The following is a 17,480-nucleotide window of genomic DNA, read 5'->3' as shown; positions in this document are numbered from 1 at the left end:
AGGGCAGAGTTGAACCCATTTCCTCCCAACTCCAAGCCTGTATTTGGTCAAACTTGATGCAACTTAGCTTGGTTTAGGTGTCTAAACATTTGACTGTAGAAGAGGTGTATACTACTGTACTTCTGGATTGAGCTACTACTTAAGGGGTGGTGGTGATAGGTAAATTGCTTTTTGCCTTGGTCTCTTAATCTGTGGTGTTAGGAATAATGGTGGCTTTCACATTTTCCTTCTACCAATTTACTACCAAGTACTTGAGATTGCTTTCTCTTCTAATTCATTTCTAGTAAGATCCCTTACACAAGTTCATTCAAACTCAGGGAGTGTTGGAACCAGCTTTAAACTATTAGCTTTAAAAGAATAGATTCAAATGCTAATCCTATTGTGCAACAACTGTAGGTATTAAAGGACAAGAAGGGAATTACAGTTTTAATAGATTCCATTAAGAGGAAGGGGAGGCAGAGGAAGTTGTTTTGGAATAAGGGAAATGTCAACCTAGGTGATATAATCATAGCTTGTTATATTACATGGTATAAACTTTGATGAGTAGCCGTCTTTGGACCATCTTCAACACTTGGATAAACAAGATGTTGAATGAGTGATTTTTCATGTAGTAAAGATCACAGGAATGAAAGATTTGCAAAACACAATCTTGTAGGATAACACATGGTGAACTGAAGTAGCTTTTAGAAGTTTGAGGTATGTACATTTATTTATTCTTAAGTAACTCAGTTCAGCTGAGTGCAGTTTCTCTGTTCACCTAAAGTTTCTTGTGGACAAAGTCTATGTAAACAATTGTGGGAAAGTGTTATATTCAAAATGTTACCTAACATTAACTGTTAGAATAAATTTACATGTACAAATATAAGCATTATAGAAGAACTGACTACTTTTCCCCTTTCTATACTGCCAGAGTCACATGGACAATTATATTCCAACCTTTTCTATATTTCATATAGATATAGGCAGCTTTACTTCTTCTAATTTCCATAGTACTCTCTAATTTTAGCACACTTTTAACTTTTTCCTAAGTCACTTCACTCTTAGAAGCCATGCACGTGTTATCTGTTGCTCTTGTGCCTTCTAATAACTGTTCTCTCCAGGTTCGTGTTTAGTGTCAGCCAGAGAGATTATTGTTTGCCCTTTGCCTGACTTACTGCCTTTATTTATTTCCTAGATTTATTGTGGGAGGGAGAGGGGAAGGGGAGAAGAAAAAAGAGAAAGGGAGAGAGATAGGGAGGGAGGGAGGGGAAGGATAGTAGTGTCTCCTATCACAGTTGTCCCACAGTTTGGGGGGAAAAAAGACTTTTTTTTAACCAACTCTGCCTTTACAAATAAGATTTTTTCTTCACTTAGCCTTTATTTAAAATAGAAATCTGTTAACTGAAACTTCCTTGTTATCTCCTTTACAGTGATTTTGACTGAAGCCGCTGTTAAATCTCAAAATGATTTTGAACTTATTAAAGCTGTAATGAAACTTAGTATAATTTAGTTTCTATTAAGAATAATATTTGATCATAACATTGCATTTATTGACAATGCTGAATGATAAAGAATTTACTTTAACTCTAAAAATAATTTTTTACAGTATTGTCACTATGTTGCTGGACTAGTGGGAATTGGCCTTTGTCGTCTGTTCTTGGCTTCAGACTTAGAAGATCCCATTATTGGAAAAGACTTGGAACTTGCCAATTCTATGGGTTTGTTCCTACAGAAGACAAACATCATTAGAGATTATCTTGAAGATACAATGGAAGGGAGAGAATTTTGGCCTCAAGAGGTAACAGACATTAGGAACTATGAAAGAAAACATTCTAAAGACTTAAAAAAAAAAAGATGGTTAGTTGCTCTCATTTAAAAAAATGTATTAGAAAAAAAGATCATACAAATCAAGAACTTTTATCTGTTCGTTTATTTGTTATATTGAAGTTCCAGGGTCTCTCCCTCCTTCCCTTCCTTCCCTGCACTAGAAAAGGCATCATTTGACAAAAAATACATGTGTCATGTAGAGTTCTTTCTCTGGGCATTCATAGTTATTCTTCAAACAGTATATTTGTTGCTATATACAATGTTCTCTTGGTTCTGCTCCTTTTATTCTTCATAATTTCATGTAGTTCTTCTCAGTTATTTTTTCCCCGTGCATTTTAAAAATTAAACTGTTCATCAGTTCTTACCCAAGCAGTAGTATTCCTTCTCAATCATATGCCATGACTACTTTAGCTATTCCCCAATTGATGAGCATCCCCTCAAGTTCTAGTCCTTCACCACCACAGGGCTCCTATAGTAAATATTTTTGGAACATATAGATTCTTTTTCCCCCCTTTATCTCCTTGGGAAACATACATAATAGTGGTATTGCTGGGTCAAAGGGTATACATAGTTTATAACTCTTTGAGCATAATTTCAGATTGCTTTCCAAAATGGTTGTATCATTTCCCAGTTCCACTAACAGTGTACTGGTGTTCCCATTTTTATACATCCCTTTCAACAATTTGTTATTCTCCCCTTTTAGTTTTTGTTTTAGTCAATCTGTTAAATATGCAAAATGATCTCTCAGTTCTTTTGATTTGCATTTCTCTAATCAATAATGATTTAGAGCATTTTTTTAATATGGCTTATATGTAGCTTTGATTTCTTCATTCAAAAACTCTATTCATATCATTTGACCTTTTATCAATTTGGGAATGGTTCATATTCTTATAAATTCACAGAGAAATTTATATATTTGAGATATGAGACCTCTGTCCTAGAAACTATCTATAAAAATTGTTTCCTAGTTTTCTGCTTTCCTTCTAATCTTGACTTACCTTAGTTTTATTTCTATAAAACCTTTTTTATTTAATATAATCAAAAATATCTATTTTCTGTTTTCTAGCGCTCTTTCTTAGTTATTCATAAATTCTTCTTCAATCCATAAATCTGATAGGTAATGTGTTCCCTGTTCTTCCGGTTTGTTTATGGTATCTCCTTTTATAACTGGGTGATATATCCATTTTTTTTTAAACCCTTACCTTATGTCTTAGAATCAATGCTGTGTATTGATTCCAAGACCCTAGGCAAACAGGGTTAAGTAACTTGCCCAGGTTCACACAGCTAAGAAATGTCTGAGGCCTTTCATCTCTGGGCCTAGCTCTCAATCCATTGAGCCACGTATCCATTTTGATCTTATCTTAGTAAATGGTGTTAGATATTGGTCTATATTTTGTTTCTGTCAGACTACTTTTCAGTTTTCTCACCCAAAGCTTAGATCTTTACATTTGTCAAATACAAGGTTACGATAATCTTTTACTACTATTTATTGTATTATATCTATTCTGACCTATTGTATATATGTTCACTGACCTATTTTTCTATTTCTTGGCCAGTACAGAGAGTTTTGACATTACTGGTTTATGATACAGTTCAGAATATTGTGCTGCTAGACCTTTTTCCTTTTTATTCATTCTTTTGATATTCTTGACCTTTTGTTCTTCTAAATGAATTTTGTTATTTTTCCTAGCTCTATAAAGTAATTTTTTGGTAATTGGGATAGCATTGAATTAAAAAATAAACAAAAAAACATTGTTCCTGGGTTTTTGTTTTATCAGGTATACTCTCAGATATTTTATTCTGTCTATGGTTATTTTGAATGGGGTATCTCTTACTGTCTCTTCTTGCAGCACTTTATTAGTGATATATAGAAATGCTCATGATTTGTGTGGGTTAATTTTATATCCTGCTTATGGAACTAAAAGTAGTCTTTAAATATAAACTAACAGGATTAGATAGATCTGAATTCATACGGTAAAATTGAATAAGGGTGAATTTTTATAAAGGCCTTAATGTTTGGTTTAAAAACACTCAGATTTACTAGAGGATTACTCCATTATAGCATAAAAAGGATTTCCTATGTTTATGGGGAGATTTAAATAATAGGACAGAAAATACTCAAATTTTATTTTATGTATATTATATATTTACATATATTATGAAGTGAGCTGATTTCATATTATCAGTGGAAAATATTTTCATAGGGAAGGGCTAGTTTCTAATGGCTACTTGTTTGACATATTATATTACCTTGAGGAACTCTGAATTGACATGTTGATTGATTGTTTATACTTTGCCAGTTTTAGTGAAACTGTTTTCTGGGTGGCATTGTTTGGCTTTCATATGCTATACTGATTTATTAATTGATGCTCTTTTAAAAAAATTATTTTACCAATTGCATGTTATAACAATTTTCTTTTTTCCTTTATTGTCATGCAAAACACACTTCCATATAGGTCACTATTGTAAGGAAAAACTCATAACAAGATCTCTAAAATAAAACCATTAATACACTGATGTGAAAGATGACTCCAACAATTCTTTTCTCTGGAGGTATAGATAGCATTCCCCGTCATAGGTCTTTCAGGATTGTCCCAGACCATTGCATTGCAAAAGATAGCCAAGACTTTCACAGTTGATCATCATACAGTATTGCTGTTACTCTGTTTAATGTTCTTTTGGTTCTGCTCACTTTACTCTGGATCAGTTCATGTAGGTTTTTTCAATTTTTTTCTAAAATCATCCTGTTAATCATTTCTTATATTGCAATAGTATTCCATCACAATCATATACCACAGTTTGTTCAGCCATTCCCTAATTGATGGAATTCCCTCAGTTCCCAATTTTTTGTCCCCACAAAAAGAGCTGGTATAAATATTTTTGTAAAAATAGATACTTTATTTTCCCCCCCTCTCCGCTTTTTGTGGATCTCTTTGGGATATAGACCCAACAGTGATATTACTAGATCAAGAGGAATAATTATTAATCTTGAGTATTTTTTTTAGCCATTCTTAGGAATTAACTAGCCCTTTAGGTAACAGGTTACTTTTAGAAGTTGCATTTCTACTTATAGTGCGCAGTATGCCAAATCAGTAACTTAATAATGTTATGTCTTGAAGTAGTAGTATACATTCTCTAGGTGCCTGTCTTACTTGTTAGGGTCTGGTCTACTCGAGAATCAAATCCATTGAGCATTAGTCTTATCTAGCCTTTACATAGCTTTGTGGAAATGGACAGACTTGAGTGTAAACTTATTCAGTATTATTACATAGATTCTTTAACTCTTTAAATTTTCAATTGTGTAATGGTAGTTTTTGTATCATTTGTCTCTAGGTTTGGAGTAGGTATGCCAAGAAGTTGTCTGATTTCACCAAACCAGAGAATATTGACTTGGCTGTCCATTGTCTCAATGAACTGATTACTAATGCTTTACAGCACATCCCAGATATCCTCACCTTCCTTTCCCGACTAAGAAATCAAAGTGTGTTCAACTTTTGTGCTATTCCACAGGTATGCATGGGGTCTGTCTTTAGTTGGTGATTGGAGATAGTCTAAATTGCTCAGTTTCTAAACTTCAGAACACTTATCTGGGGATTAGTTTTTCACCTTTTGATCAGAAACAAAACAAATATGTTGTTTTTGAGTTAAAATAATCAGAGCATATTTTCCATATTAAAGTATTTCACTATTCTTTTTCTCAAGAAAGAAACCTGTCCCTATAGAGTGATCTTAACTTTGCTTTGTAATAATTGAAAATATGATTGGAATGTTTTTATTTTAAGCAGAAAGCCAGGTAGAAGATTGTGCTAATTTGTGTAAGGGACTTTTAAGACTGATTCCTTGATATTTATATTTTGTTTCATTAAATACTTTACTATGAGTGACAGCATTTGTTTGCTTTTGATTGTTTCGGATGACAAGGTGTGGGGATAGAGTAGAGGGTAGAGATGATAAAAATGTATACCTGCCTCCATTTTCCATTTATTCTGGACACATATGTACTGCATGTATGTATACACATATACATAAATGTTTATCTCTGTGCTATGTATTTGGTTTTAGAATAAGCTTGATTCTAGGTCCTTTCTAGGATAAGTTGAATGGGAAAGAAAAGGGATAAATCATGATGAATATTGATTTTGCTTCTTATTGTTCTCTTGACACTTATCTTTTCTCTAGAGGTCTGAACCACTCTTTCATTAGTAATGGCTACATTGTTTTCTTGGATCTGAGTTACAGGATTAATTAAGAAACTTCTGGCTGTTGTTTTTTATTTATCTATAGGTGATGGCTATTGCTACTCTGGCTGCCTGTTATAATAACCAGCAAGTGTTCAAGGGAAAAGTAAAGATTCGGAAAGGGCAAGCAGTAACACTTATGATGGAAGCCACCAACATGCCAGCTGTCAAAGCTATCATGTACCAGTATATGGAGGAGGTAAATTTTGTTTCAGATGCCTTGGATAACTTTTAACTTGGGGTAGGGGTGTTAGAGATAGTGAAGTTTTAGAGCAACAGAACAAATTCAAGTTAATCTTAAATATGGAGACATATACAAAAATTAAAAAGTTATAATCTGCCTCTTGATAGGCTTAAATTGAGTATTTTCTTGATTTATCCTACCCTATAGGCTAATTCAGGCCTTTCACAGCTTTTCTCATTGGTAGTAATAATGCTTTAAATCTCTTTAGTCTCTTATTATAGATAAAGCAATTTCTTTTTTAAAGCATTAAAAAAATTTTATTTTGTGTTAGACTTTCCCCCTCATTTTTTTCTAATAGTAGTGAAACATGATGTGTATAGAGGGCTAGCCTTGGAGCTAGAAAAAACAAATTTCAGATCTCAACTTTTGCTATATCCTGGCTGTATGACTGAAAAAGGTGCTTAAACTTTCACTCATATGGAAGCTTTTCTGAGATTCCAGTGGCTGAAAAGAAGCCATTGGAAGAGGACTTACCCTATGCTAAAGACTAATAGGTCCAGTCCCCACCCCTGTCCTTTTTAAACACACACACACACACACACACACACACACACACACACACACACACACACACACGAACTATTAAGATTATCAAGGAACATGAATATTTCCAAAGTCCAGAAAACAGATTGTATATAGAACTTGAAATGTACTATATATAACATTTATTTCAGTATATATTATATTTAATATCATGGTACTGACATCATCCTGAACTTGTCTGGATTCCCCTCAGGTCTTCTTCATCTATTTTAAACTATAATTTCATTTAAACTCTTTGATCTCTTCCTTTTTTGAAAATCACTATCATTCTCCTTCTCACTCTTCCCTTTTCCCCTCCCTAACCTCTCAGTTAAAACACTTTCCTACATTTATCTCATTTGATCATGGTAGCCATCATATTTTCCAAATATGTTTCCATAACAGATTGGACCTGGCTTTGCTTCTTGAGCCACACTCCAGAATTGCCTTGGACTAAAAATAGTCTGGATTTCTGTGAGCTGATTAGAAAGTAACAAGCTATTTGGAAACACAAACCCTGAGACACAAGGCCAGAAACCTTGTTTTCCTTTTTTTCCCAACCAAACACAGTTCCTTTAAAAGGCCCTTTTGCATGATTTTAGAAGAAATAACATTAAAAATCTTCTGATCCCTCATTTTGGGTTGGTGCTGACCTTTGTTTCTCAAAGTTTATGCCAGCAGAGTATAAGCTATGGCAGATCCTACCCAGCTGGAAAGATTTTCAGTATAGGCCCAGTGATGGGCTGTGGCCAAGGACCAGCTTAGTGGATATCCAAATGTGTTTTATCACCAGAAGGTTGGCCATGAGGTAATGAATCTTTTTGGCCATACCAACTGGTGAAACTATTTACTAAGGTGTGGAGGGACTCCAGTCTGCTAAGGTAGAGGGAGTACCCACACAAATTTAAACAGGTCTGTTGAAGATCTGTATAAAGACTTACAAGATTCAATCAACAAGTATTCAAGTACTTTCTATTTGCCAGGCATTGTGCTAAGTGTTAAGAATACAAATGCAAAAACACTATCTTTTCAAAGAGCTCACATTATTATTAGTAAGACATATGCAAACAACTATATATAGGTAATATAAATGAAAGTCTAATTGGAAGGTAATCAAAGTCAGAATGGAATTTTATGGTGGTTTATTTACAATAGAAGGAAGAAATTAAGAATGAGAGAGATATAGATATAGATATAGATATAGATCTGCTCCGGCCTGGTCTGAGGCCAGCGGGAGTTCAGAGGCCTCAGCCAAGAAACCTTCCCAGAATATTAAATCTAGCTTGGCTTCTAGCCATGAAAGGCCTCCTTGGAGGCTAGCCTCCAGAAAGAGCCAAGGAAAAGGGAAGTCAGCCTTAACACTCATCACGTGGCCATTTCAAGGAAGCAGTCCGAGTTCCTATGCTCTAGCCCTTCAAGCCAAGTTCCACCGCCAAAGTCCCCTCTCACAGGTAGTGACATGAAATATGAAGGCAGTTCTTTACATCACTTTGTGTCTCACATGTACCAATGGTGGCTTAAACTTGGCTTTGGAAAACCCAGGGGGTCAGTCAGTTCTTTCTGATTTGTCACTTGCTAGCACACATGGGTCATAGACCTTCCCCCCCACACACACACTCAATCCTTAAGTGGGGGTGTATACATTCCTGGTTGCTAAAATTCTAAAGATTAAGAGGGGTGGAGTAAATCTAAAACTCACACTTAACCTACTCTCTGCAGTGTTTGTAGTGGGGACTCTTGCTATGTCTTAGTTTTTTGTGTTTTTGTTTTCAGGTCAGTTAGAGTACTCATTTCACAGTGCCAGATCTATTGTTTATAACTGCATGAATCTTATATATATGATAGTAAATAGCTATGCCTAATGGGTAAACCTGATCATATTTTGATTCATGTTTCCAAAGGAACATAATTAGTTTTAGGAGGAGACGGGTCAGTTAGTTTGTCCTTTTAAAATTTAGCTTCATATTTTGTGATTTCTTTTTTTTCTCCTTCCTCTGACAGATTTATCAAAGAATTCCAAACTCAGACCCATCTTCCAGCAAGACAAAGCAGATCATCTCCTCTGTCCGGAAACAGAATTTTCCCAGTTGTCAGCTAGTCTCTCGGAACCATTATTCTCCCATTTACCTCTCCTGTGCCATGCTTTTGGTTGCATTAAGCTGGCAATATCTTAGCACCATGTCCCAGGCCACAGAAGACTATGTTCAGTCTGGAGAACACTGATTCAGAAGTCAATCCAAGTTCAATATTCAATGGAATATTTTAAGTTTCTTTTCTTTTATCCTTTTAAAACTCTACCATGGCATAAAGCCTCAGAAACTGAAATGCTATTGAGAAGAATGTAAAAATAAAAAGAGGATGACCTGATCTCTTATTCTACTTAGCTGGCAGGATTTCTACAACAAATGATTACACACAAGACTGCCAGAAATTTGTTTTCATAGGAATCCTTCATTATAGGATTATAATGAAATATATTTAACTGGAAGTGACCCTAGTGCTTGGAATTTGGGACATTTAGTCTAGTAAAAGATTCCTCTGTTGTGTCTGTGTGTGTGCTTGTGTGCAAACATGCGTTTGTGTTTTTCTGTTTTCTGGATGTATTTTGTTCTCATCAGTCTCTGCTGAACATAGAATGAATGTCAATGTTTATTAAGAATAAGAACTTTTCATTGCATGAGTTTCAGAGGTTAATCTGTGAATCTTCCTGATTTTCTTTTTTTCTGATGGAGTTTCGTTTCAAAAGAAAAATAACTGGCTAATTCCTATATAGTACCCTGATCCCATTTTAGGAGGTGAAGGAAAACCTGCTTGCCTCTAATAAAGGCTAAAATTTGTAAATGTTTCTATAATAAATATTTTTAATATTCTGTGATTTCTTGAAAAGTAAAAACTAAAGATTAGGATCCTGCAATGGTACTTAGACTTTCACAACAAAATTGAGATTTGGTAATTAAATTATAATGTGCCTTATTTTTTTCCCAAAGCCAGCCAGGCACTGAAGAATAGGATATACTGATTATAAAAATCTTTATACTCTTTGTGATCTGAGAATGCTAGTAGAGCAGTACTATTTTGACAAAGGGTGGGGTTTGGCTTTTTTGTTTGTTTTTGTTTTTGATGTAGGTACTCTACCAGTCCAGTTCACCTCCTGGGGTGTTTTGCTGTTTCCTTTTCCAGCTCATTTGACAGATGAAGAAATTGAGTCAGGCATTTGTATTAAGTGACTTGCCCAGGGTCACACAAAGCTAGGAAGTATTTTAACAGTTTTCAAGGATCCAGAGTTGTTATACACATGTGGTCAACATCTAGAACAACAGACCAAGCATAAAGAATAGGGAATTCCTGTGATTTCCCCATGAAATCACTAATGGTTCTGCCCTCTGGAGCCAAAAAAAACTCTACTAAAAATCATTTATGTAATGTTTTATGTTTGTGAAATACTTTATATTTGATTGTCACTGTGAGATCTCACTGTGTTATCTCACATCTTAAAAATGTGAAAATGGAGACTGAGAAGGTAAAGGGATTCAGAGAGCTATTAAAAGTCTGAGGAAATCATTGAATTTGGGTCTTCCTGACTCCAGATCTAATGCCAATCACAGAAATGTCTGGCTGCTTGCATATATGACCATATGAAACCATGAAATATCTAATTTGTACATTGTACTACAATGACCAAGCTAGGGTAAGTCATACCTCACAGAAGAACTAGTAAAAATCTGATGATCTCAGGGGCAGTTGGGTGGCTCCATTGATTGAGAGCCAGGCCTAGAGATGGGAGGTCCTGGATTAAAATCTGGCCTCAGTCACTTCCCAGAAATATGACCCTAGGCAAGTCACTTAGCCCTCATTGTCTAGCCTTTACCACTCTTCTGCTATGGGACTAATACACAGTATTGATTCTAAGATGGAAGATATGCGTTTAAAAAAAAAATCTAATCAACATCCTTCATAAAGAAATATTTTCATCTTTTCTATGTGCCCTACTGCTCCTCTAGCATTTTTTCCTTAAGCTTCTCATACATCTTGATATTAAAAAAAAAAAAAACCCTTTACCTTCTATTTTTGTAGCAATTTTAAGACACAAGAGCAGCAGCGATTTAGGGTAGTGATTTGCTCAGTCACATGGCTTGGAAGTGTCTGAGGCCAGATTTGAACCCTGGACCTCCTGACTGTAGGCCTCATGGCAGTCTATTTTACTGTCTAATGGCCCCTTTTACATCCTTTCAACATGACATTTTTTCTAACCTGCCCAGTTTCCATCTATCAGACCACCTTCTCTTCTTTGTTCTGGTATTTGAGGCTAAACTCACTTGTATTGCCTCATGCACTCATTCCCACCAACAGTCCACTGCTGCAACCTGCAGGAGTAATCCCATCTTTCAAAACTCCCCTCCAGCCATTCCACCACCTCCTCTAGCTAAAGTCCTTTAACAGTTTTCTGTCATTTCTTTTTGAATTCAACTGGGACTGCCCTAGGTAGCAATGGTTAGACACCATGTAGATGCAGTGTGGTGCAGCCATAGGCCCCCGCCTCTACAAGTTACTGGGTGGGGGATCTTTTCTGGGGGGGCCAAGTCATTCCACAACATTGTTTAGATTTTTGTTCTCAACTAACCTTTTTTTTTTGTTTTGATTATGAAACTTTTCCCATGGTTACACGATTCCTGTTCTTTCCCTTCCCCTTCTCCCTCCCTCCTACTTCTTGGCATGGGATTGGTCTTCAATGGACCAATCCCATGCTGGGGGAGGGACCATGCCCCCTACTTCCTGGCATGGAATTGGTATTGAATTGGACCAATCCCATGCTATGGAGAAACGATGCCCTTCCCTACTTCCAGGTACAGGATTGGTCTATATAAGGAGCCAAGGAGAGCTCTAGCTCTTTTAGGGATGAGGGTGGTGAATGGGGAGAAGTAAAAGTGGTGAGTGAATTTCAGACGGGGAAACTCTGGTTGGTTTTGTTTGAATAGTTTTAGAAAGCTCAGAGTGAGATCTAGTTTTCTTTTAGCTTTTTTTTTTTCCAAAGGCGAGGATGAGTTAAATATGACCAGATGATACAAAAAATAAGATTAAGGCATGAGAAAGAAGTGGATTGGGAGGAAGACTAAGGGAATAGGTTAAATTGGACATAAAGGAAACATGAAAGAGCATTCACATAGAAGGAAAGATGGGGGGTTAAGAAGGGAAGTATATGAACCTTACTCTCATCCAAATTGGTTCAAGGAGGGAAGAACATACACAGTCAATTGGGGATAGAAATCAATCTTACCCTATAGGAAAGTTGGAATGGAAGGGGGTGGGGCTTATAGAAAAGAGGACAGATTGGGGAATATGATGATCAGAAACTGAACAGAGGGAAATAGGATGGAGAATAATACCATTAAAGAAGTTTTCTTAAACTTTCCCCCTGTCCCTTTAAGAGGCAGAGGAGCAGAAACATTTCTCAGTAAGAGTCAGTTAACTACCTCTGTGAAAGGGAGCAGAAGATTTTGTTACCTAGGAAACAGAGGAGGAGATAAGTAAAAGTGTCACTTGATAGGGCTTTTGTCTCTGGGAGTAGGAGCCTAGCTCTGTGTCTCAGAGACTGGCACTTGGAGTCTTCTGACAGTTAAGGTAAAAAAAAAATGGATTTAAGGGAGTTGGAGTTTGATTAATGCTTATTGATTAGCTTAGGTAATTAGCAAATAAATTTCTTAGTCAATGTATGCAGATATGCAGGGGTTGGCCCTGGCAAAAGAAACTGCCCTCAAAGGCAGATAGATTTAGGGATTTTTTAGACATTTTAGTTAGGATTGGGATTTTAGGTATAGTTATAAGATTTCTCTCACTTTCCTCCTTTCCCTTGCTTATCTGAACTTTCCTCAAAATAAACTAATTGTTTTGTGTTTTATCAAACTAATCTCCTGATCTTTGTTCAAAATCCTACCAACAATTTTAAACCTTCACAATACCTAGTAATCAAAATGCTGCAAAATTGTTTATAAGTCTCTTTAATAAAGGCATCCTTTCTCAAATACATAGAGAAATCAGTTGAATATTTAAGAATACAAGTCATTCCCTAATTTACAAATGATCAAAGGAATGAACAGTCAGCTCTCTGACAAATTAAAGCTCCCTATAGTCTCACAAAAAATGCTGTAACTCATTATTTAGAGAAATGTAAATTATGACATTTCTGGGGTACCCACCCCACACCTATCAGATTAGCTATCATGACAGAAAAGGAAAATGACATAACATAGAGATGATATGGGAAATCTGGGGCACTGAATAAATCATTGGAGGAAGCTGTGAACTGATTCATTGAGAAGATCAATTTGGACCCATGGCCAAAGGGCTATAAAACAATATATACCCTTTGGCTCAGCAACATCATTACTAGGTTTGTGCCCGAAAGGAGCAAAAAAATAAAAAGGGGAAGGACCTATATGTATAAAAATATTTAAGGCAGCTCTTTGTAGATGGTCAACAATTTGGAAAGAGGGCTGTAGGGGTCAGAATGTAAGGGGTAAAAATAAAAGATTGAATTATATTTATAAATGTAACCATGAAAATGTGGTTTGCCAAGGCTGTGAATTGCCAAAACTGTAAAGGTTTCAGCCAATCTGTAAAAGATAATTTTTAGTGTCTTGATTTAAAATCTAAAATTTAGTGGTCGCCATGGGAAAATTCCCAAATATGAAAATACCCGAGAGTCAGCTGGGTTTTATGCAGATTTTAATTAACACAAATGAAGGTATTAAAGGAAGGAGAGAGAGAGAGAGAGAGAGAGAGAGAGAGAGAGAGAGAGAGAGAGAGAGAGAGAGAATAGAAGAAAGGGCCTAAGCCAAATGGCCTAGGCCTGAGCCTAAGGGAGAGTGAGTCAGTCTTTATCACTCACCACAAGATTGTCTTCAAGCAAGCTCCAGTCCTCACTTCAACTCCAAACTCCAACTACTCTGAACTCCAACTAAACTCAATTTCGAACTCCCCTTTCTTTTAAAGAAATTTTCTCTTGTGTCACCTCCCCTAAATTTTCACATCTACCAATCACAGTAGACGCTTTTCCCCAGGATTGCCCATTCTTAGTTCACATCTTCTTTTGTTCTCATCTTCTCTGGTTAGATAAAATCTACTGAGTACTTCACGCCTCTTTTGTTAAGCTTGCCTTTTCTAAGTTGCTTGACCTTTTAGTGATTGATTTAACCTTTATAGGTACTGAGCAACTTTTTGTTTTAGATCTAAAAATAGACCAAGCTTAAGGTTTTAGCTTCACTATAAGTATGAGTTAGGGACTTTTCATTATTCAAGCAGGAGTTTGCAACTTTATGTTCCCCTAAGGCACTGTCTGAGTAGGGTGGAGTAATTTTAAAAGTTCTCAATACATTCCTGACCAAGTACCTCCATTGTTAAAAATGGGGAATAGCTTAATCAAATCTTCTGAAGTAGAGTCTGAGCAGTTTTAAGATTCACACAAGTGTGGTTGCCAGGAATTATTACTCAATTCCAAATGATTTTTTATGGTAATTTATTTACAAAAGGAGAAAGGGGGGCAGCTGGGTAGCTCAGTGGATTGAGAGCCAGGCCTAGAGATGGGAGGTCCTAGGTTCAAATCTGAGCTCAGACACTTCCCAGCTGTGTGACCCTGGGCAAGTAACTTGACCTCCATTGCCTGGCCCTTACCACTCTTCTGCCTTGGAGCCAATACACACTATTGACTCCAAGATGCATGGAAAAGTTTTTAAAATATATATATATATATAATGAAAAAGAAGAAAGAGTGAAAGTAAGAAATCAGAGAAAGTAGATATTTACTCCAGTAGGCTCCAAACCAGGCAGGGCTTCAGAGGCCCTAGCAAAGGGGGTCCAGAGGTAAATTAGACAAAGGTTTTAGCCACAAAGCCTTTCCCAACCTGGGGGGGGGGGCTCTCCAGAGTCTAGTCCCTCCAGAAAATCAGGGAAGATGTCAGCCTTTTCACTCACCCATGTGGTAGTTCAAAGGGAGAGATTTAAGAACAGTCTTACCAAGTCCAAGGTCTCAAGTACATGAAGCAGATTTTTCAACAGCCTCCAACTCAAACTCAGAACTCCGAAGGAAGAACTCATTCTCACAGGAAGTTGTAACTCCTTTTAAAGACTCTTCTTGTGTCACTTCCGGTGCCTTCATGGACCAATTATAGTCTATAAATTTTCTTAGGACTGCCCAGAGGGAAGTCAGTTGCTTCTGATTTGTCACCCACTTTCAGCACATGTGAGCTATAGACCTCCCCCATTAAAGTGTAAGTGGGGTGTATACGTTTCTGGTGATTTAATCTAAAAATAGGCAGGGGAGAATTAATACCATCTTCACAAGGACTACCTATAAGCTGGGGAATGGCTTAAATTATAGTATATAATTGTAATGCAATGCTATTGTGCTGTCAGAAATGACAATCAGGAGGAGCTCAGAAAAACCTGGAAAGACTTCTATGAACTGAGAGTGAAATAAGCAGAATCAGGAGAAAGTGACTGGAATACTTTACAAAGAACCATGAATAACAACTATTCTCAGCAATTCAATGATCCCAAAGACCTCATGATAAAAAATGCCACCTATCAAAGTAGAAAAAGAACCCAGCATGAATCCAAACCAAGGCAAAATTTTTTTCAATTTTTTTTCTGTTTCCTTCCACAAAAGGATTAATATGGGAAAATGTTTTACATGACTTCACATGTAAAATCTATGAAATTGCCTACCATCTCAAGAAGGGTGGGAGATTGGGAGGGGAAGGAGAGAAGGAGAAAGGGAGATTCAAAATTCTTTGAAAGATGTCAGTCGGGGGGGGGGGGGGGGGCAGCTGAGTTACTCAGTGGATTGAGAGTCAGGCCCAGAGAGGTCCTGGGTTCAAATCTGATGCAGACACTTCCTAGCTGTGTGACCTTGGGCAAGTCACTTAACCCCCATTGCCTAGCCCTTACCACTCTTTAGTCTTGGAACCAATAACCAGTATTGATTCTAAGACAGAAGGTAAGGGCTTAAAAAAAAAGAAAGAAAAAAGAAAAATGTCATACTGGGAGGACTTCTGGGCTAAGGTGGCTGCAGAGTAGAAGCAAGGGTCCTTTTTTCACCACTGACTGATATAAAATGCCTCAAAAGGACAAAAATCAAAATCAGAGGAGTGAAGGGGCTTCATGGTAGGGTGTAGCCTTGAAGGTAGGAGGGGTTTGGGCATTTCCACACTACAAGAGAGTAAAATTACTTCTACCAAAGCACAAGCTGATTTCCCCTCCCCCACTCCACCTGTGGTGCCAGTCAGAGCAAGTGTGGGGTAATTTCTAGGTTCTTGGGGTGCTGTCTGAGGACACCACAGACTTACCCCCAAGAGCAGCAAGACTTGGGACCCCAGGAGGCTAAGGAACTTGGAGCTGGGGAGCAGAGATAGGGCAGAGAGGGGCTGTCCATAGTAGACACAGAGGAGACTGAAAAATAGCCCCAGGGCAAAAACCACTCTGTAGCTCGATACAGAGGTAGCTGCCTATCCTCCTCACTCAGACTTCTGGCTGGGAAGAGAAGAAAAAACTAACACAGCATTGGCTACCAATATCCAAGAACTATAATCTACAACTGCCAAAATAAATAAATAAATAAATAAATAAATAAACAAACAAACAAACAAACAAATAAATAAATAAGAAAAGGACCCTGGATAACTTCTACAGAGAAAAACAACAGACTACAGAGGAGGCAGCAGAGGGCAACAAACAAGTAAAGTCATCCAAACTTTCCACCCAAAATGGAAATTGGTCACAAGTTCCTGAGGAACTCAAATTTGGGTTGAAGAACCAAGTAGAAGAAACTTGGCAAGAAAAGTGGGAAATAGTTCAAAAAGAAAAGCTCTCACTTGAAAAAAGAAGCCCAGAAATCCAACGAAATGATTAGCAATTTGGAGACCAGAATTGACCGGCTGGAAGCCATGAAAAGCAGGATAGGCCAAACCAAAAAGGAAAATCAAAAAATCATAGCAGAAAACCTGTCTTTAAAGACTAGAATTGGGCAAGCAGAAGCTAATGATCTTATAAGACAGCAAGAATTAATAAAGCAAAGTCAAAAGAATGAAAAAAATGAAAAAAATGAAGAAAAAAATAGAAGGAAACATGAAATATCTCATTGAGAAGATGACCAACCTGGAAAACAGGTCCAGGAGAGACAACTTGAGAATCATAGGTCTACCTGAAAACTTAGAAAAAACAGAAGCCCTGACATCATATTATAAGAAATACTCCAAGAAAATTGCCCCAATATTCTTGAATAAGAGGGCAAAATAGACATTGAACGAGTCCATAGATCACCCTCTACATTAAATCCTCAAAAGGAATGTAATTGCTAAATTCAAGAGCTTCCAAGCTAAGGAGAAAATATTGCAGGAAACCAGAAAGACAATTCGGATACCAAGGAGCACCAATCAGCATTGCACAAGAACTGACAGCCTCCACACTAAATGACCACAAGGCTTAGAACGTGATATTGTGTTTTAAAATGGCTCTGAATGCTGAGAAACTAAATCTCTCAGGACTCTCTATCCCAACTTCCTCAGACACATCCCAACTTCCTTTGTGGGAGGTGTCTGAGAAAGTATAAAAGAAGAGGGAAGCACTGGTTTTGAGGCTCCCTTTCCAAGAATGAGAGGAGAGCCTTTTGTCCCTGC

General features: G+C 37.0%; 1 protein-coding gene across 2 annotated transcripts in view; it reads left to right on the top strand.

Annotated features, from left to right (window-relative positions):
* The window catches only part of FDFT1 (farnesyl-diphosphate farnesyltransferase 1), a 67,661-nt gene extending 57,976 nt beyond the window's left edge, over positions 1-9,685 (top strand). For both annotated transcript variants that reach the window (XM_001372403.5, XM_007476239.3), the window contains 4 exons: positions 1,586-1,777; positions 5,140-5,316; positions 6,091-6,243; positions 8,812-9,685. In XM_001372403.5, the coding sequence (XP_001372440.1) occupies positions 1,586-1,777; positions 5,140-5,316; positions 6,091-6,243; positions 8,812-9,033 (744 nt within the window). In that variant the 3' untranslated portion in view covers positions 9,034-9,685. The remainder of the gene's footprint in view (positions 1-1,585; positions 1,778-5,139; positions 5,317-6,090; positions 6,244-8,811) is intronic.
* The last annotated feature ends 7,795 nt before the right edge of the window (positions 9,686-17,480 follow it).

The sequence above is a fragment of the Monodelphis domestica genome, chromosome 1 (assembly GCF_027887165.1).
Source record: "Monodelphis domestica isolate mMonDom1 chromosome 1, mMonDom1.pri, whole genome shotgun sequence".
Taxonomy (NCBI): Eukaryota; Metazoa; Chordata; class Mammalia; order Didelphimorphia; family Didelphidae; genus Monodelphis; species Monodelphis domestica.
Note: the sequence above shows the minus strand (reverse complement) of the source record. Positions and strands in the feature narration are given on the sequence as shown.